The sequence below is a fragment of the Episyrphus balteatus genome, chromosome 3, assembly GCF_945859705.1.
Source record: "Episyrphus balteatus chromosome 3, idEpiBalt1.1, whole genome shotgun sequence".
Lineage (NCBI taxonomy): Eukaryota > Metazoa > Arthropoda > Insecta > Diptera > Syrphidae > Episyrphus > Episyrphus balteatus.
Genome location: NC_079136.1, coordinates 126,589,475 through 126,610,989, shown reverse-complemented (window position 1 = coordinate 126,610,989; position 21,515 = coordinate 126,589,475). Strand labels below are relative to the sequence as shown.

At 30.9% G+C, this 21,515-nt stretch overlaps 1 protein-coding gene across 1 annotated transcript in view; it reads left to right on the top strand.

Moving 5' to 3' along the window:
- Positions 1-21,515, top strand: part of LOC129916852 (uncharacterized) — a 52,292-nt gene that overhangs the window by 20,740 nt on the left and 10,037 nt on the right. The window contains exons 5-8 of the mRNA XM_055997040.1: positions 9,137-9,218; positions 18,231-19,661; positions 19,726-19,928; positions 19,991-21,481. Coding sequence (XP_055853015.1) covers positions 9,137-9,218; positions 18,231-19,661; positions 19,726-19,928; positions 19,991-21,481 — 3,207 coding nt within the window. The remainder of the gene's footprint in view (positions 1-9,136; positions 9,219-18,230; positions 19,662-19,725; positions 19,929-19,990; positions 21,482-21,515) is intronic.

The window sequence follows — 21,515 nt, the reverse complement described above, 5'->3', positions numbered from 1 at the left end:
AAAAAAAAACAAAACCAAAGTATGTTGTTCATCATCGATCAAAGTACGAGTATCTGTAACTTTTTTTTTCGATTTTTCAAACTTCAACAATTTTTGTGATATACTTCATTTTGCTTTCTTTTCATTTCTTACTCAATTTTTATCGAACAAAACATTATACACGCGAGAGTAAAATATGATGAAATTGTTAGTACGCCTCTCGAAAGACCATTTTTCGAGTCGATGCGATGTTCATCTCCATGCGCGATGATCAAAAAAAGATGATGAGAAATTAATGGAAAGCTGTCCATCAAGACTTGGAACGGACCATCATTTAAAACGGTGATGATGATGATGATGATTTGTGCGTAAAAGATATATAGCGAAATCGAGCAAAGTTGACACAACTTTCCTCTCAATGTGATGGCTTGAAGAAAGAAAAAAAAACAACGACGACGCATTTTTAGCAAATAAATGAGTCTTTTATCAATACCCATAAAATGGTTAAGCTTCGCATAGCTAAAAAAAAATACAAAATCGAAGAAATACTTGTTGTCTCGATGAGGGAAAACAAATGCGTTTGAAGCATTTCCCTCAAGTATTCATCTTTTTTTTTTTTCTAAGAATTGGTTTTGTTGATTTTTTTTTTGTAGGTTGAGATGAAGATGAATGGTGAAAGATTTATTTTCTTTTCCTTGGAAATTAGTGGTTTTTTTTTTTTGTATAAAACGATTGCCTCTGATATCTTAATTTGAAGATGATTAAGTCGTTAAAAGTGTAAGTTAAATTAGCCGGAATTTCTAAGAGTGGTTTTTATTTTTTTTTGTTTAAAAATGAAAGTCGTTATATAGTGATTAAGACATGAACTTTGGTAGTTAAGTTATTGAGGAAGCTATATTTGACCTGTAGTAGGTCTTTCAGTTTCTTAAAATAATAATTGATAGATTAATAAAAATAATTTGTTTGTGTGTGGGTTTTTTTTTTTTTTAAGAAATGAGGAGGTGATTTCCAAAACCAGCTATCAGAAAAAAATCGGAAAATGAGATATGCATGTCATTTTTTAGGTCTTTTCAACGCGCGTCTGATTCAATCAAAAATAATTTTCTAAACAGCACACAGAGATAGTAATTCAATGTCAAAAAACTACTTTATTTCCAAAACAGCCTATTGAACACCAAATGTTTTTTCCAAAATGGCCTATACAAAATGTTCTTTCCAATGGCGTATGATAAAATGCGATAATGGAGGAGTTATAAAAGTAGTTTTCTTCGTTACTTAGTTCCTTCCGTCTAACGATTTTAATTAAATTTTGTGTACTTAAGGGTTTTAGTAAATAATAAAGAATCTGTGTTTTTAGTTTTTCTCAAAAATTTGGATAATGGAAATGGCGTTGTAGTTTTTTGCGAAAATTGACTTATTTTTTAGCTTATTTCGTACCAATTTTTTTTTAAATTTTGCAGACTGTTTTTTCTTATCATTTAAAAAAAATTAAATATACATAGAGCTATTCAAATAACAAAAATAGACACTCCAAATTTTTACAAGAGCAAGTACGTGCGATCCAGAAACGCATTTTAATTCAATTTCATTTATTAAAATGTATTTTTGTTTCTTGTTATAAACTAAAATACTGATATTGATAAAGGTGCATTTACAAAAAATTAAAAAAAATCGTGATTTTACCTACAAAAGAAGATTTTTTTAATAGTTTTACTTCCAAAAGAAGACATAATTCAATTATACTTCCAAAAGCAGATATAACGACTTTTAAATAAGGAATTTTCAATATAAAGACTTAAGACTTATATTTATTTTGAAAACTTTAATTTTATTAAAATTTCGTAAAGAATAAATTTGTAGAAGATTATTTTGCTCTATATCTTCTCTATTACGAAGTAAAGGTTTTTGGCATTTTACTCAAAACTACTTTCAGGTCAGATAGCTGGTTTTGAAAATCACCTCCTCAAATGACCATTTATACATAATTTGAATTAAATGTGTTTTAGGATTCTTACAAAACTTAAAATAGTTGACTTGAAAATATTTGTTAGGAACTTCAGATAGAAAAAGTCCTTGGCAATTTGAAATTATGGTTGAATTAAATCCGATCAATACGCAAACTGAGATTTATGCTCAGAATAAACCTTTTTTCAAAACTACACCTAAACTTAGCTGGAGTCACAACTTTTTTTTTTAGATTTTTCCCCATTGACGGAACTAACATATTTTAAAAAAAATTAATTTTCAAAAAAAAAAAAATTAGTTTTTCAAAAAAAAAAGAAAAATAATAATTTTTCAAAAAAAAAATTAATTTTTTTTTTTACTTCCGAAAGTTATTTGGCGATTTTAGAAGTTAAATATCTTGAATTTTCTTTTTTATTAATTTGTATGCTTTTTAATTTTTTTTTTACTTCGGGGTCAAATCCAGAATTTTGTTTTCGACATTCGAGGTTAATTTTCCAAATTTTTGGGTTTTTGAAATTGTAAACTTGTGAATTCTTGTGTTTTTGGCTGTGGAGATTTGTTTGTTTTCCTAAGTTTTGATGATCCGGGATTTTCAGTTATCGGGTTTTTAAATTTTAGGGTTTTAGATTTTCAGCAGTTTATGTGTTTTTTTCTCTTAGATATTTATTTCTTTTCGGAGTGTCTTCAGAATAGTTGTATCTCTGTCAATATTCACATTTTGAATAACCAAAAAACAAAAAAATCTGTATCACTCCTCGTCACGCCAATAAATATTTTAACTTTTTGATTAACCATATTTCTAAGAATCTCGAAAGCCAGTTTTTGCCTAGTTTAATCTTTTTTTTTTTTTGTTTTTCTTTCTAAAAAGATATGTATTTTAACTTAAAATCCAAAGATCAAATGACCTAGTTTTATAGTAATTATACAAATCGACACATTTTTTCTTGAGTGAAAATTGAAGCAAACATTCCGAAAGTACCAAACAAGTCAGACAGCTGTTACAACTCTCTGGAATTCCATAAAAATATCTTTCAATTCCAATTGCACCACAATTGTCCAATAAATTAAATTAAAAAAAAGAAATATTTTTTGCCTTTTAATCGCATAAAAGATTAAACTGCCGTCACATCCGGTAGACTGACCGGTGTGTGCGGCCAATTATTACAAATAAATTCTCTTGAACAAGCCGCGCCGCAGGTCAAAATTCATTAAGCTCAAAAGATACCTTCACATAGCAAAACTGGTACATTATGTATTTTGTGAATTCGATTACTTGATCGAACGAACACACCTGTGGTTTTTTTTTCGAAGAAAATTACAAGAACTCATTCATTATATTAACCAAATCCAGTTTATATTTTTTTGATTGTGGTCATTTTGATTTGATATTAAAACCCGGATCAAATGTTTAGTCATCATTCAAAGTAAAGTACTTTTTTCGAATAGTTCCTGTGTGTACTATCTACTTTGGCACTCCCTGATGAATTTGACGATACTAACGGATGCACATGACCTTAAGTGAACAATAAGGAAGTGGCAAAATCCATATAAAAAGACACACTTCGAACTGAAGACGACCATAATAATTAAATAAATAGTCTTCTTGCACATGACCAAATTTAAACAATTTTGCTCTTTTCCTTCTCAAGTAGCTCTATTGAAACTTAATAATTGAAAAACCTTAGAAAGAATAGATAAATTAAAATGCTAACCACATTTTCAATGGTTCTATTTCAATTGTTGTTTTTTTTTTTTGTTATATTGTTTTGCTTATCTCTTTAGAGCAGGTTCTTGATGGATTTCAAATAGCTTCATGAAATTGGTTTGGTGGATTCGATTGTTTTTTTGTTTTTTTTTTTTTTTTATTACTATTATTGTCTATATAATTGAATAAAATTATTATCTTCTTGAAAATTGAAATGACCTATATTTTAATACAGTGTCGTAATGTCAATTACATATTGGAAACTTTACAAATTTAAAAACTTTACAATTACAATTACAACTTTAAAATTACAAATTTTCAAAGTATCTCAAAACTTAAAAAAATAAAATGCACGACTAGGTCGCACGGACTTGCTCTTAGAGTTCAAGTTGCTTACATTTTTAAGACTTTTTACATAGAAATTTGGAAAATGTAGGAACCTACTACATGGGTACAGTAAAAAAAAAATAAAAAAAAAATAAAATTCGTTTTTTAAGAAAATAATACAAAACAAATACAAAAAAAATCCAAAAATTATTTTATTTTTGGGTTATATTTAAATTATATATATGCTACTTCACAAAAAGTTTCGTTGAAATCGAATGAGCGGTTTCGGAGATAATGGGATTTGAAAAAAACGTTTCTATGGCAGGTACCGTTAATAATGATTTTCAAAAAAAATTTTTTTCATTAAAAGATAGACCGTGTCTTTAAACTTACATTTGAATTTTTTAAACAAAATCGTCGGAGCCGTTTTTGAGCAATTTCAACTTTACTAAAATCGGTATATGACAAGTACCGTTATTTTTGGTCCAAAAAAATTAATTTCAAAAATCCCTCTGGAGAGTCCCCAAAAAATGCTACATACCAAGTTTGAAGTCAATCGGTCCATCCGTTTAGGCTGTAGCTCCTTATACAGACAGACAGACAGACGGACTTCTTGGACCCACTTTTTTGGCATTCTCTACCATCGTAATGTCATGGAAAAATGTTATCTCCACTTTTTTTTGTGTACGAATGCATAACTTGATATATAGTACCTATATCGCAAGTAAAAAATTCCAGAAGTCGCAAAATTTTCCAGTTATTGATAACTGTTTTCCAAATTTTGTAAATATTGATGATTTCTGTTCGAAATTCTATAATAAATTTTAAGTTTTAAATTTTACTGTTTTAAAAAATTAAAAATTTTTTTATTCAAAATTTTGTCAATCTAAAAAATTTCGAATTAAAGATTACAATGCAATTATGCATTATGAATAAAGAATTTTAAAAGAAAAACTAAACAATATGATTTTCTGTTGGTACCCACTTATTGTTTAAATTAAATTTTTTTAGTGTTGCAAAATTTTGTACAAAAATTTAAATTTCATATTTTATTATTAAAAATATTTTGTGTCAATCAATCACAACTGATATTAAAAAACTGTAGCATATAAGTTTTTGGACACAGGCTTTGATTTTGAAACACATACATTTTCAAATAAATTAATCTTTTTTTTGTTCCAAAATATTAAGGCACTTGGAATTCAGTAGAAGTTTAAAATATTCGTAGTAAAGTTACATATTAAAATGTATACATACAATGTGTTCAAATTTGTTTATTTTCAAAATTTTGGACAAAAAAATTTGAACAAAAATATTCTCACGACAAATCCTTTAACAAAACATACAAAAATATCATGGAAAAGCTGTTTGTTTTTTACATTTTTCAATTTTTCTTAAAAACTTGTTAGATTTCTCAAAATGCTCTCAAGGGAAACGTGGACTTAAAACTTCTACTCAAGTTATATTTTAAGATTTTCTGTACAAAAATGCTAAACCTATTTTATTATATTTTTTTTTAAATTGATAAATGTATTCCAGTTTCAGGAAAACAATTCATCTATGTAATAAAAAAATCGGTATTTTTGGTTTTTTGAAGATTGTCATAATTTTCTAAATATTCATTGTTTCTATGTATTCGAAATTTGGTACAAACCTCCACATTTACACAAAATTTAGTACAAATTGAATTGAAATAACAAATTGGATAACAAAACCAACAGTTTTTCTTTGATATCCTCTTAATTTTTATACAAAAACTTTGTATTAAATTTCAATGATTTATCAAAACAAACATTTTGGTACAAAATATTATTTTTCAAAAATGACATCTGGCAAAAATAAAAAAGAAGAATACAACTAGATCCAGCCATGCCTCTAAGAACAAAAGCACAATATTAGCAAAAGAATAATTGAAAAATCAAGAAAATTAAAAACAAAAAGAAATAAAAAAAGGAAAAAAAAAAATCAGAATTGAAACAAGAACCTGACGTAAAAGAAAAAGGAATAGACTGGCGAAAAAATCAAGTAAGGTGGCTCTTTTATAGTTGACGTACCGTTACGGTAAGGCTGATGAAGATGATGATGGCAAACAGACAAACAGACGGTTTTCAACGGTTTTTCTTTCTTTCCAGTATACTTTTTGTCGTTGTTTTTTTTGTTGTTATTTTCATTTATTGTTCTCCATTCGGCTTCCCCATATTTTCGGACCTATTATAGCACAATGCTGACGGTTTGGTTTTTGTCTACCTACAGTAATCGTAGATAGATTTCTTTTGAATTTGGCGGCAGTGAAGAGGAAGACTGAATAAGACGGGAATGGCTATCCAATCCACAGAGATACCTTGGTTTGGTTCTTTGCAACCACGCATGGCTAGAATTCGCAATTAGCTCTGGATGGAGTATGGCGCGGTGGTGCACTTGCGCGCCTTCTTATATCGCAACTATATCTTGGATAGGAGGAAGTTGATATTGCTATTTTTCGCTTAACTCCTTAAGTCTTAATAATAAGACAGCTAGATATAGTTAAAAAAAAAAATGATTGCCACTGTTCTGCACTGCTGCAGTCAAGAGAGAATTTACTGCGCCTACAGCTGGCTACCGACCGAACCGACAACTGCCCACGTTTTGGCGTAATTTGTGCTAATTTTGAATATCGAACGCGAAGAATTGTTGGAAGTTTGAACGTCGGTCGAATTGAATTCGAATTCCCGAGTAGACAAAAAAAGAAGAAGTAATTGCAGGAATGTGGCGCACTTATAATCGCGCCAGCAATCCCTATTTTCATGCGAACGAGCCAGGAAAAAGATTTTATTATTACTCAACATCGATCGGTTGTCGTTTGTTGATGTTGACTCGAACGTACAAGTCGTTGGAAGCCCCCTGTTTGTATGTATCTGGGTCAGAGATGTCATCAGGAATTAATTGAGGTGTGTTTTTCTTGTACGACTTTGGTCTTAATTATTAGGTTGTGACACACTGACTGAGCAATCTTTTTTTTTTTTTTTTTCTCAACATTAGTTAATACTCATGCAAGGTGATCTTTAATAAAAAAAAAAAAAATGGAAAAAAATGTAGATATGCAGAGGGGGCTTAAAGGTAGGCGCATAAACCCTATTATGTCTCTTATACGCTGCATATACACGACTTGACTTGACACAAGATATGCGATTGAATGAAAAAAAAAAAAAAAAAAAAAAAAAATAAGCTTGAGAAAAACTTGCTTAAGGTTCCCACAGTTAAATGGTATTTTATAAACTTTGCGCTATGCCCGCTCTGAATGTGCTCAATGGGAATTAGTATACATAGTTTTGGTGCGACTTCGTAATCTTTTAACAATCTGTTAAGGAAATATGTACCCAAGACTGGCGAGAAGACCTTTTAGCTTTTCCTAACATTATTTCATCAATTTTGTATTTTTCATACGAAAAGAAAATCATCAACATGCTCAAAGTGATTAGAATTGCTATTTTTTGTTGGCTTTTAATGTGAGAAATCTATTGTCTTAAGAATGTTTTTTTTTTTTGTTTGTGCTTTTGGTTAAATTTAACTTCCGGCAAGTAGTGGTTTCGTTTTTATAATTGAACTTTTTTGTATCCAAATTTCAGAGATTTGCGTGTAAGTGAAACAGACTATAATTTTTTAAGTGAAATGATTCTACGAAATAAAATTGAAAGTTGCGTAGAAAGGTACCGACAATTTTTTGGACAAAAGAAAACTGAAAGTTTAATTAAGAGAAAAAATTGCTGCGTTTATATTTCGTTTTTTAGAATCTGGATAGAGCATACTTACATTATTAATAAATAAATTTATGTAGATATCTCTGCAAGGTTTCTTATTCAATTTGTTTCACTTTAGTTTTGGTAATGAGAACTTTAACTAGCTGTAAAATAATGTCCATATAAAGTCTTAACGAAGTTTAAAAGAATTATTATCGAAGCTGTGACATTCTATAGATGAAAAATTATGAAAAAAAAAAATGTATAGATGAAAATGATGAAAAGGCTAAATTCCGTATGAAAATATCCTTAAAGTCTTAAAGAAACTTATAAAAAGCTTTACCGGAGCTGTGTCCTTCTTTAGATGTAAAATGACGAAAATAAGTATAAAAAGATGAAATAATCATTTTTATTGAAAAACATAACCGACTTCCATGGATCAAAACAGGGTTTTATGGTTTTTCTAATAGTTTTTATGGCTATAACTGAACGAAATTGAAATGGGACCACACTGCAGCCAACAGCTTTCCAATGCAAAAAGAATTATCAAAATTGGTTCACTCCGTCCAAAGTTATGCGGTAACAAACATAAAAAAAAAAAAAAAAAAAAAAAAATACGGACGAATTGAATACCTCCTCCTTTTTGGAAGTCGGTAAAAAACTAATTCGTTATAATATTGTCCAAATAAGATCTTAAAGTATCTTAAAAGAAGCTTTACCGAAGTTGTAATTTCTACAGATGAAAAGGCTAAAATAGGTACAATAATGTTTGTGTAAGGTCTTAAAGTAGCTTTAAAAAAGAAGCTTAGTGAAACTGCGCCTTTTTATAGAAAAAAAATTGACAACAAAATTAAAATCCATATTATTATTTTATGCACATATAAGGTCTTAAAGTAGCTTAAAAAAAGTTTTACCGAAGCTGTGACCATCTAATAAAATAAAAAAATTCAATTACTATGAAATTAAGAACTTGTTCTTTTTTTTTTGCTTACGAACACAAACAACTTCTATAAAGTTGTTTGGAAACTATTAAATAAGTTCTTTCGAGGTCTCTATTTATTCGCTAAGGCTTTATGAATCACTTTCAAAAAATTAAAAAAGAATTGTCAATAAAGTAAACACTTTCATAATAAAACTGTTTTTGAGGAAAGCCTTATAAAAGTCTTATAGAAATTGTTGCAAGCCTTATAGAAGTTTTAAACCTGAATTTTTATTTTTGACATTTTTTGAAAAACTGGTGTGTTAGTTGAGGAATCTTAAAAGCTCGTTACGCCAAGTATTGTTCAATAAACAAATTTATTAATGTAAGTTTTTTTTTTTTTTTAAGAATGTAAAAATTTTAGGCCTATTTCAAAGAATTGTTGAATATTTTTGAAAATTAAAATACAACCATACATTTGATTTATTCATAATTTGTATATATTTTTCTTTTTTTTTCTTGCAGGTTGGGAACTTAGAGGACTGAATTGTTATAAATATTTCAACATAAAACATTCGTGGGAAAAAAGTGCGGAACTCTGCAGAAGGTGAGTCATTCAAATAGCAAAAAAATATTAAATATATTCAATTTTACTTCTGCATATCTTGAGAATAAAAAGAATGAAAAAAAAAAAATAAAAACCAGTCTGCACGTGTGTGGTGTGTTGCTTCTGGATAAGGCTATAACATCTTAATTTATAACTTTGTATTTAAAATGGTTTGAAACTGCATTCCAAAGTTGCAAAACTTGATATCCTTGGAATATAAATTCTTTTTTTTTGCTTTATAAGTTCAACAAAAAAAAAAAATCAAGAAGTTCTTATCTCATTACCACAAGAAACATGTATTAAAGCTGCAACACATTTTCATGCAGATGCCTGTTGTACAGAAGATTCGTTTAATATAAAATTGACCTAAATTTATGTAAAGTAACAACTTCCAGCAATTTATGTTCAAATCTGGATATAGACTTAAAATGGGATTAATATGAAAGAAAGATACGAAAATAAAGAAATTAGAAAAAAAAAAAAAAAATAATAAAAAACTAAACTAGAACAACATGCAATTTAGAATTTGTTATTATTATTATTTTTTTTTTTTGTAGTTGTTTTATGAAGAGATTAAGGCCAAATGATATGGAATAGAAGAACAATTAACAACACATTATCTATATCTAGATTGAATTTAAAAAAAAAACACACAAAATAGATCATTCGATGGTTGGATATAAATTTATTATTAAAGCACTCTCCAGGCACTTAGAAAGTAGGAAGTTATTATTTTGTTTTATTTATATCTTACGAACATGAAATTAGATTTGATTTGAAGTGTCGGGAATGTAGAAATTTTATCCATTGAAGTTTAACAGTTGGAAGGTAAGAATGTGCTGAGTTTCCAGCTAAAGGAGTAAATCTGTTTGCCACTTAGTTCAATCCAGTGCAGTTAAATTGTATTCAGTACATTTCAGTACATTTTCAGTTAAGTTCAGTTCATTTTATTTAATTTCAGTTGAGTTGAGTTCAATTCAGTTCAGTTTAAAAATTGAAAAAAAAAAACACGGGGCTACGTTGGGCGCCAATTTTTAGTTTAATTGACGATCCAAGGCAAATTTAAGAGAATTTTATTCTTTAATAGTTAAGAATAAGGTGTAATTTATAAGTTTATCTAAAATAATAATAGTAAAATGAGTTTTGTAGGCTTTTTTTAATCATAAATTCCCACGTTGGGCGCCAACTAGATGCCTCAAATTTCTGATATTCATTTATGGATACCTACTTAATTATATTATATTCTTAGAAAACTCAAAGCAATTTGCTACGGATGATTTAAAACACATAAAAATAGAAACAATTGCACCCACATTGGGCGCCATTTACAAAATCAATTTACATTTAGATCTAATTGAATTTTTTGTATCAAATTAAAAAAATAACTATAATTCTAGCCCATTGAATTCATAAACTGTTCTAAAATCTGCATCAAAGATATTTAATTCATTTGATGGATACTGGTTTGCGCCAACTTTCTGGGCACAAAATTATCTGATATTGGAAGAAAACTCAAAATATTTGCGACTGAAAATTAAACAAAAAAAAAAGACAATGTATTCAAGTTGGGCGCCATCTCATAAATTTACATAAATGAACTAGATCCAAGTGAAATTTTGGTTTCTATTACATAAATTGGTTAAAAATTTCCACGTTGGGCGCCAATTAACTGCCTAAGAGCTAATTGATCCATTTGCAGTGTACTCAATGAAATATTTTTAATTTTTGGGTACAATTTCATGCAACCTATTTGTACACCTTCTTGTCTTCTATGCTTATTTTCTTAAACAACACACAGCGGACAATAGAACAAGAATTTGTAAAAGTTAAAAGAAAAAAAAAAACACACAGCAAAACGTGTTCTCATAATTTTGGGTTTGGTTCGTTATTTTTCACATCAGGCACAACCACCGACGACGACCAACCACGACCGACGACCGACTTCGACCATAACCGCCAGAGATGACCCACTTATTTTGTTATTCTCAAACTGCTGCGGTACGGCCAACAAACACAAACAACTTATGCAACTTGGTTACTAGAACGCAAGAGTTAGTGATTCCAATAATTCTTTTATTCATAATTTCTTATTGAATTCGGTTTTGATTTGAAAAGAGGAGAAAATTTTTTTTTATTATTATTATTTTGTTGATCGAACAAAGTGAACTTTCTAATGTAACAAAAACTCAAGACCACTAATAAGCAAAGTAAGTGCTGCTTACTACTTGTGAATGAGTTCGAAACGGATAAATGCACAGAAGTTTTTAAAAGAAGTTTGAAGAAGTTATTTTTCTTTTCTTTATTTTGTTCTTCTTCTATGTAGGTATTTTGTTGGTCAAAAAAAAAAAAAAACTTTCGTTGTCGTTGATTTCTTTTGAGATTTTGTTTTTAATTTTTTTTTTTACATTTTGGTCCAAAAATATTCGTTTGTTTTTTTGGAAAAAAAGAACTGAATACAATTTGACCTGATTTTCATTTTCTTTGATATTTATACAGAGGTAGTCTACACATGCACTTTGACAACAACACTTAATGAACTTGGTAATGAATCACTTCGAAAACTTTAAGCAGACCAACAAAATTATAAAAAAAAAAAAGTTAAAAAAAAAAAAAAAAACAAAGAATACAAAACTTGTTGACAATGATAAATGAAGCTGTCGCAGATTTTGGGCAGTGGACTTGCCCAGTGGCCTGATTAGGCCATCGGCTTAGTTTGTTTGTTTGTATTTTTTTGGCTAAGTAGGTAGTTGGAACTCTATGCGGAAGTGTTTTTTTTTTCGAAATGAGATTTCTTACTTTTGACAAAAGGAAATTAGTTTTTAGGTTGTGGGGAAGCGGAATGTGTGTGTGACTAATGGTCTATAGGCAAAGTAAAAAAGTCTTAAAAAAATATGTTAAATAAATTGGTTTGTGTTGTTCCATTTTAAAATGATTTTATTTTGTTTTTTTTTTTTGGGTCGATGTGTTTTTTTTTTTTTTTTTTGGTTGACAGAGAAGCAGACTACTGACCGATAATATTTTAACCTTAAATACTTTTACTGTGCATATTATGTATATATATATAATGAATGAGTATTTAATGTGAAGATGATGATGATTTATCAAGGCTGATGGAGGCTAAGTTAGGTTCAGGGTCAGATTAAAGTAGTTCTCATTTAATTGAGGTTATGCTGAAATTAATATAGCAATTGAAAAGATTTATAAATTTGAAATTTTTATGAATGAAAAATTTAATAAAACTAAAGTTGGGCGCCAATTAAATATCTAAAAGGTGTTCTAATCCAGTCAAATAAGGGTTTAACCTCGGAATGAATGTTAGTAGACATTTTTTTTGCTCAATATCTTCCTTTTGCCATTCTATAACATATCTCAAAAGTCTAGAAAAATCTCATGTCCGCTTGTCGCGATTTCAAGGTCAAATCGCGAAATGGAGATTTTCAAAATTAGCAAAAATAGGCTATGGTATTATATACACATATGATACATGATTTCAAGGTATTTTTTAATGCTGATTCCAAAAAATCTAAAATCAAGGCAATCTGACGTCTCTGAAAAAAGTTATACCTGTTTTTCATCTTTCAACCCATATTATTATAACAGTTGCTAACTTACTACCGAAAAACCCTTAAAAGTAATAGTAGCGGAATCATATTTTGCATGAGGGTTTTCATATCCATTATCATTAAGAATCAAAACAATGCAATACAAAAAAACATTTATATCTATGACAAAATGGTATTTTTTGAGAAAAGGGGAAATTTTGGGATGTGCACTAAAAAACATCCTGGTACAATCTTGGAATTAGTGCTAATAGGCTAATTTTTTGTTTCTATCTTTGTTTGGATATTCTATAACTTATGTCAAAAATCTAAAAAAATCTCATGTCCGCAAGTTATAATTTTCGAGGTTAAACTAAGTTAGGTGCAGATTTAAAAAAAATAATAAGAAAACTTTAGATTCTTATATGTATACCAACATAACCCATATCATTTCAATGTATTTTTTAACGCTGATTCCAACAAAACCCACAAACAAATCAATATGACCATCCCTGAAAAGTAATGTACCTTATTCATGTTGATCTGACACAAATATCTGAAGAGTAGTTTTTCAATTTTTTCAAATCTGCACCTTATCTTCAAACCATGAAAATTAGGACTTGCGGACATGAGATTTTTTTAGATTTTTGAGGGTAGCTAAAGAATATCCAAACAAAGATTAAAATGAAAAAATTAGCCTATTAGCACTTATTCCTAAGATGAACAAGAATCTTCTTTAGTGCATATCCTAAAATTTGCCCCTCCATCAAAAAATACCATTATAGGTAGGTACATATATTTTTTGTAATGGATTGTTTTGATTTTTAATAATGATGGATTCAAAAATCTCCATGCTAAATTTGGTTCATCTACCATAACTTTTAAGGGTTTTTCGGCAGTAAGTTTGCAACTGTTATAATAATATGAGTTGACAGATGAAAAACAGGTATAACTTTTTACAGAGACGTCAGATTGCCTTGATTTTAGATTTTTTGGAATCAGCATTAAAAAATACCTTGAAATCATGTATCATATGTGTATATAATACCATAGCCTATTTTTGCTAATTTTGAAAATCTCCATTTCGCGATTTGACCTTGAAATCGCGACAAGCGGACATGAGATTTTTCTAGACTTTTGAGATATGTTATAGAATGGCAAAAGGAAGATATTGAGCAAAAAAAATTTCTACTAACATTCATTCCGAGATTTACCCCTTTTTTCTCCTTATTTTACTGTATTATTCATATTATTTTGGGGCACTAAATTTATGATATTATTAAAAACATCCAATTATTTGAGACTGCAAAGTTATAAATCATAGAAATAGAAACTGATGTGCCTACGTTGGGCATTATCGAAAAAAGCTCCTGTCAAAACTGAACGAAAACTTTCTTTTTATCTGTCAAACATTAAAACAGCTTAGAGTCATTTAAAAATGAACGTAGTTTTCAATTAGATTAGATTTTCCAAAAATAGAACGTAAAGAAAGCTATGCCATAACTGAACGAAATTTTTCCAACCATTTTTCAATAAAATTCCTATAAATTGTTTTTTTTTTTTTTTTTGAGAAATTTCACCCAAAAATATCCCAAACATTTTTTCTTTTGGTCTGTGAAATAAAAATTGTTGCTTATTTTAAGTTAATCCAGTTCAAAACTGAACGACCTGTCACATTCAAATTTCTTTGAGAAAGGTAACTTTTGAACGAAATTATACAAAAATATTCAAAATAAAAATTAATTCAAACTATTTCTAAATATAACGAAAAATTCGTTTATTTTTTTTTTTTGGACATAAAATTTTTGTAAAAATTTTGTGTTATAAAAAAAAGGTGATCAAAAAGTTATAACATTGCCAAAAGAAAAAGAATAAAACAGAGTGAATACTTAAAATTTTAAATTTTCAACAATTTGAAATAAAAAATGTCGAAATAAAAGCCTGAAATTTCTTTCCAAAATAAAAAAGGAACGTTTAAATTGACAAATATTCTTTAAAAACGAAACAAGCTAAAGTTAACGTCATTGCTCAACGAAGAATATTTTTTAAAGCTAGAGTTAAAACTTAAAACACGACCTACTTAAAGATCATTTTAAAAAAAAAAAAGATTTTAAGCTTAACGAAACATTTTTTTAATTTTTTTTAATATCTAGTGAAAATTTATTTGAAATTTTACTTATATTAAGAAAGAATAACTCAAAGCTTTTCAAAAAAAAAAACTGACCGAAACCTTTTCTATTTGACAATAACAATATTTAAATAAAAGAATTTTTTTTTAAATGTTACTAGCTTATTCGAAAAAAAAAAACAAACAAATGAATGTTCGTCAAAATTAAACGAAAGCAAGTTTTTGTGTCTACAAAATTTAAAAACTCACTGCGATTATTTTAAGAAGAAGCAAGTTTTTTATAAGCAATTTTTTTCAACTTAAATTGCATAAAAACTGAACGAAAGATATATTTTATTTTGAGAACAGCAGTTTTTTTTTTTTTTTTTAAAGCCAAAAAACTTTCTGTAAACAAAAATTTTTGAACGAAAGGTTTCCTTTAAGGCAAAACAGTATATTTTAAATTCCCAACTGAACGCATGAAGTCAAGTAAAAGATTTCAAACTTTGCAGTTCTATTAAGCTGTGAAACTGATTAACAACGAAAAAATGCACGCATGTCCAAATGCCCGAAGAGAAGAATTCCTTGAAAAAGCCTTGAATTTAAATTTTTTTTAACGAATCTATAACTTGCCTTTACATAACTCAAACGTGCAAGTTTAATGTGTAATTTACACATCACAAGAAAATTTAACGTACGTGTAGACGACATTGTTATAACTTGCTAACCAGTCCAAGTCAATAAAGTTTGGCTACAATGAAATTTCTCTCTCAGATGCTTTTATGTGTTTGGCCATTTTTTGTTTTCCTTCTTTTATTATCTTCACCTCTCTTCTCTTCTGGTTGGTAGTCGTCAGTTTTGTTTAAATGCAGCATCAAGACTTCAACTTGCAGCAAAGAAGTGCTAATTTATGCTACAGGTTGTTTAAAGACGAAAATCATGTGCAGAGCTATGATGATGACGATGAAGACGACTGAACGAACGAACGACAACGACGACACCTGTTGCCAAGATGAAAGCCAGGCATTTCAAAAATGGGGACAATTGGCTTGGCAGTCGATTTAAGCAGTAGTTGTAACACCATCATTGAATCATAGCACTTTCTTTCTTTTGCTGACCAAGAGGGTGGGCAAGATATTTTTTTGTTTTTGACAGTGATCAGGGCCATTAACTTATCGAAAGCTGTTTGGCTTGGCAATGGTGGCCAATATCTACTCGTAGGTTACTCATTCATTTTTTTGTTGTTGTTTATGAACAATTTCACTTGCTGTTCTTTGCCATGACAATGAAGACCCAAAAGTATAAAACAAATAGAAATCTCACGTCCGTTCGTCATTGTCGTCGTTGGTCGGTCGGTAGCTTAAGTATATAAAAAGACATTGACCCTTAACGTGCTCGGTACGGTACCATTCCGTTCATTCTAACGCGCGCACATTCCAAAAAATCAAGCGCCAAGCGAAAAAAGAGAAAAAACATTTTTCGTTGTCTTTCCTCTGGTAACATATATGGACATAAGGGCACGTGCTCAACATGCCAAAAATATCTATCTACCAAAAACGAAATGAAACGAAAGAAAATGACAGCTTTGGCGGCCTAAAGGGGGTGAATGAAACGGAATTGATTGCCAATATTTTCCTAGACCATTATTTTATGGCAAATGCCATCGTCGTTCGTCGTCGTTTGGAGAGATTTTGACGTTTTTTTTTATTTGGTAGGTTCAAAGCTTTCGGTTCATAAATCACAATAAGGAGTTGGTAAATCAGGGTTTTTTGCTTGATGACATTCATTTTTTTGTTATTCGTCTTCTGTATTTTTTTTTTTTTTTTTGTGGGAAAGGGTGTTATTTGGGGACTTTAAGAGATTTGGGTTTATTCAAAATAGTTTCGTGCTTAAGATAAATGAGGGAAAATTCCAGAATCAACAAAAAAAAAAAAGATAGACCTTTTTCATTGTTTATTTTTGGAGCTCAAATTCTGAATAACTCTCATTCAATGATGGCAATTTGGATGCTTGTATTAGATTTATGGGTTTTTGACATATTCATTTTGTTGGGAAGATATTTATGTTGGATTCAATAAAATTTAATAAAACAAATAAAATTATTTACTTTTTGAGAGACAACTTGTAGTAAATGAAATACCAGACTTAACGAAGATGGAGCATTTTTTTTTTTTGTATAGAGAAGGGGTTTGGAAGTGATGTGTTTGTTCCATGAATCTTCGTTCATTCAACAAAATTAATTTGTTTGACTTCAACAGTTCTGTGATAAGGGTTTAATTGAAATAATAAAACTGAACGAAAGTTTTTTTTTCTTATTCTGTCTCATGACAAAATCTATCTAAACCAGTTTTTAAAGGAAACCTCACATAAAACTGTAAACTGGCTTGAATTTGAAAACTGAACGAAATATTACAAAAAAAAAAATAAAAAGTAAACGAAAACTATTTTCTTGCAGTTGTAGCTACCACATAAAATAGGACCACCATCTTATTTCTTTGAAAAACGGCAATTCTTAAACTTAACGAAAAACTCATTTTTGAATGTCACTGAAAAAAAGTTTCAATAGGTATTTGCATTGAAACTTAGTTTTAGTTGAAATATTCATTAAGAAATATATTAAAAAGGTTTTCACAAAACTGAACGAAACTTTTTATACATATGTCACAGAACTGCTCGAGTCACTACTTAAAATAAGGCTTCTTATAAAATTTAATTTAATAGTTCTTTAAAAAAAAGGATTTCAAAGTTGATTTTAAACTCAACGAAAGGTTAATTTTTTATTTTGTCACAAGAAAACAATTTCCATAAGAGTTTATAGTGCAACTTTACTAAGTTGAAATTTTCCTTAAAGCAGACAGTAAACTGAATGTTTTCAGAAAACTGAACGAAACTTTTTCTATGTTACAATACTGCTTTTACAGATCGAGTCACCACTCAAAATAAGATCTCCATATAGAATTTAGAATAAATCTTGGAAATCGATAATTCGAAACTGATTTTAAACTTAACGAAATACTTATTTTTTAATTTTATCACTCGAAAAAAAATTCTTTAAATTTGAGTTACTTTATTTAATAAAAAAAAAAATACTGAAACCAATTTAAGAAACTTAACGAAACATTTTATTCTGACCTGTGAAATTCAAAAAGTGAAAACAGTGATTTTCAAAAAGGAGATTTTTGTCAAAGTTTAACAGCTCTTTCAACATTATCTAAATAATGTGTAAAAAATAACTTAACGAAACTTCAAATAAAGTAATTTTTTATTTTTATAATGCTAGGAAGTATGGTTTTAAATGAATGAAATCAAACAAAATCCTTAACTTAACGAAATACTTTTACCCTACATTATTTATTTATTTTTTAGGTACGGCGCTGACTTAGTAGCCATCGATAATTATGCGGAAAACAATGATACAATTGCCATTGCCAAATTGGGTGATCCAAATCGCCGTGCTTCCGACAAGTACTGGCTGGGTTTGGCCTCACTCGATGACCTGCGTACAAATACCCTCGAATCGGCTTCGGGTGCCTTAATCTCTCAGTATTCCGGCTTTTGGGCTTTAAATCAACCCGATCCAATGTCTGGCGAGTGTGTCGCCGCCTCATCACAATCACGAATGCAGTCATGGGAATTGGGAACATGTGAAAGTCTACTGCCATTTATGTGTCGAGCTTCAGCTTGCCCCCATGACTCGTTGCATTGTTCGAATGGTTTGTGTGTAAATCAAGCTTTCAAATGCGATGGAAATGATGATTGTGGTGATGGTTCAGATGAATTAGATTGTCCAGCATTGTGTAATTTCCATATGCAATCTGGTGGTGATGTCATTGAATCACCAAATTATCCACACAAATATGGAGCTTTGAGTAAATGCAAATGGACTTTGGAAGGTCCCCAGGGTAGCAATATCATTTTACAATTCCAAGACTTTGACACTGAAAAGACTTTCGATACGGTTCAGATTTTAGTTGGTGGCAGGACTGAGGATAAATCAGTTTCATTGGCAACTTTGTCAGGCAAACAAGATTTGACTATGAAACCTTTGGTGACTGCATCGAACTTTATGATCATCAAGTTCACCACCGATGGCAGTGTGGAACGTAAGGGTTTCCGTGCAACATGGAAAACCGAGGCGAAAAATTGTGGTGGAACTCTGCGCGCCACAGCTCAAGGACAAGTTCTCACAAGTCCTGGCTATCCCAAACAGTATCCCGGTGGCTTGGAGTGTTTGTACATTATCAAAGCTCAAGCTGGACGAATTGTTTCGATTGAAATTCAAGACTTGGACATTACTGCCGGCAGAGATTACATGTTGATCAGAGATGGGGATAGCCCAATGAGTCGACCGATAGCTAGACTATCAGGAAATGCCAAGGATAACGAAAAGGTTGTAATCTCCACCGGTAACAAGGTCTATTTGTACTTCAAATCAAGCTTGGGAGATTCCGGCAAGGGCTTCAGTCTAAGATATACCCAAGGTTGTAAGGCTACAATCACAGCTCGTAATGGAACTGTAACTTCACCAGCTTACGGTCTTGAAGATTATCCAACCAATCAGGAATGCTTCTTTGTCATTAGAAACAGCTTGGGATCTCCGTTATCTTTGAAGTTTGATAAGTTCATGGTACACAAGAGTGACTTTGTTCAGGTTTACGATGGATCTTCAACTTCTGGTTTGAGGTTACATGCTGGAAATGGTTTCACTGGAACAGCAGCTCCCAAGTTGACTTTAACAGCTTCATCTGGAGAAATGTTAATCAAGTTTACATCGGATGCTTTGCATAACGCAGCAGGGTAAGCAAACTTAATCTATGTCTTCTAAACGAGGTTTGTCATACATTTTTCTTTCCATTTTTAGATGGTCAGCAACATTTTCAGCTGATTGTCCAAATCTTAAGCCCGGTATTGGAGCATTGGCTTCAAGTCGGGATACAGCTTTTGGAACTGTGGTAACTTTCACTTGTCCAATTGGACAGGAGTTTGCTACTGGCAAGAATAAGATCGTAACTGAGTGCATGAAAGGTGGTAACTGGAGTGTGGAATACATCCCCAAATGTCAAGGTAAGCTTTAGAAATGGTCATCAATCTTCCAGTTTGTCTTAAATTTTTTTCTATTTTTCCAGAGGTCTATTGCGGTCCAGTGCCCCAAATCGATAACGGATTCTCCATTGGTTCATCCAACGTTACCTACCGTGGAGTTGCCATGTACCAGTGTTATGCTGGATTCGCTTTCCCCTCGGGACAGCCTATTGAGAAAATCTCCTGCCTTCCCGATGGACGCTGGGAGCGTAAGCCAACTTGCATGGCTTCGCAATGTGCCCCTCTGCCCGAAGTCGCTCACGCCAATGTGACCCTTCTTAACGGAGGTGGTCGCAGTTACGGAACCATAGTTCAATTTGAATGCGATGCTGGTTATGAGAGAACTGGCTACCCGGTTCTAATTTGCATGTCGAATGGAACATGGAGTGGAGATGTACCAAAGTGTACCCGAAAACGCTGTCACAAGTTCCCAGAAATCGAAAGTGGATTTGTTGTTGACGCAGCACGTCCGTACTTCTTTGGCGATGAAGCACGTGTTCAGTGCTTCAAGGGGTATAAGCTTATTGGACAGAATATTATCCGATGCAGTGCTGATCAGGTGTTTGAAAATGCGCCATCTTGTGAGGATATCAACGAATGTACATCCACACAATGCGATCTCTCCACAACTGAGTGTATGAATACAAATGGTTCGTTCCATTGTCAGTGTCGTAAGGGTTTTGCCCCAACGACTGAATGTCGTCCAGTTGGAGACTTGGGTCTGGCTAATGGAGGAATACCCGATGAAAGTATTATGTCATCGGAGAGTGATGAAGGTTACACCAAGGGAATGGTTCGTTTGAATTCAGCTGGATGGTGTGGAAGCTCTGTCGAACCTGGTGCAAATTGGATCATGATTGATCTGAGGGCTCCAACTATATTGAGAGGTTTCAGAACCATGTCGGTACAAAGATTCGATGGAAATGTTGCATTCACATCAGCTGTACGACTTCAATATACCAACAATTTAACTGATACTTTTAAAGACTATGCCAATCCTGATGGAACTGCTGTAGAGTTTAGAATTTTGGAACCAACTTTATCAATTTTGAATCTTCCCATGCCAATTGAAGCTCGTTATATTCGTTTTAAGATTCAAGACTATGTTGGGGCACCATGTTTGAGAATGGAAGCTATGGGTTGTACTCGATTGGATTGTGTAGACATTAATGAGTGTACTAAAAATAATGGTGGTTGTGATCAAAAATGTATCAACTCTCCCGGATCATTTGCCTGTTCGTGTAATAATGGTTTCCAACTCTACACTTCCAATGGAACAGCTGGATTCTTAATTGAAAAGTCTGAAACTGGTATTCGTGATGGAGATACTTATCAAAAAGATAAGACTTGCGTTCCCGTGATGTGTCCACCTTTGCAGGCACCAGAAAATGGAAAACTTCTCTCCGATAAGAACGAACATCATTTTGGAGACATTGTTAATTTCCAATGTGAATTTGGTTATATTATGTCTGGAAGTTCATCGTTACTTTGTCTCTCTACTGGACAATGGAATTCATCTGTACCGGAATGTAATTGTAAGTATAATTTGATATAATCTCAAATTGGAGA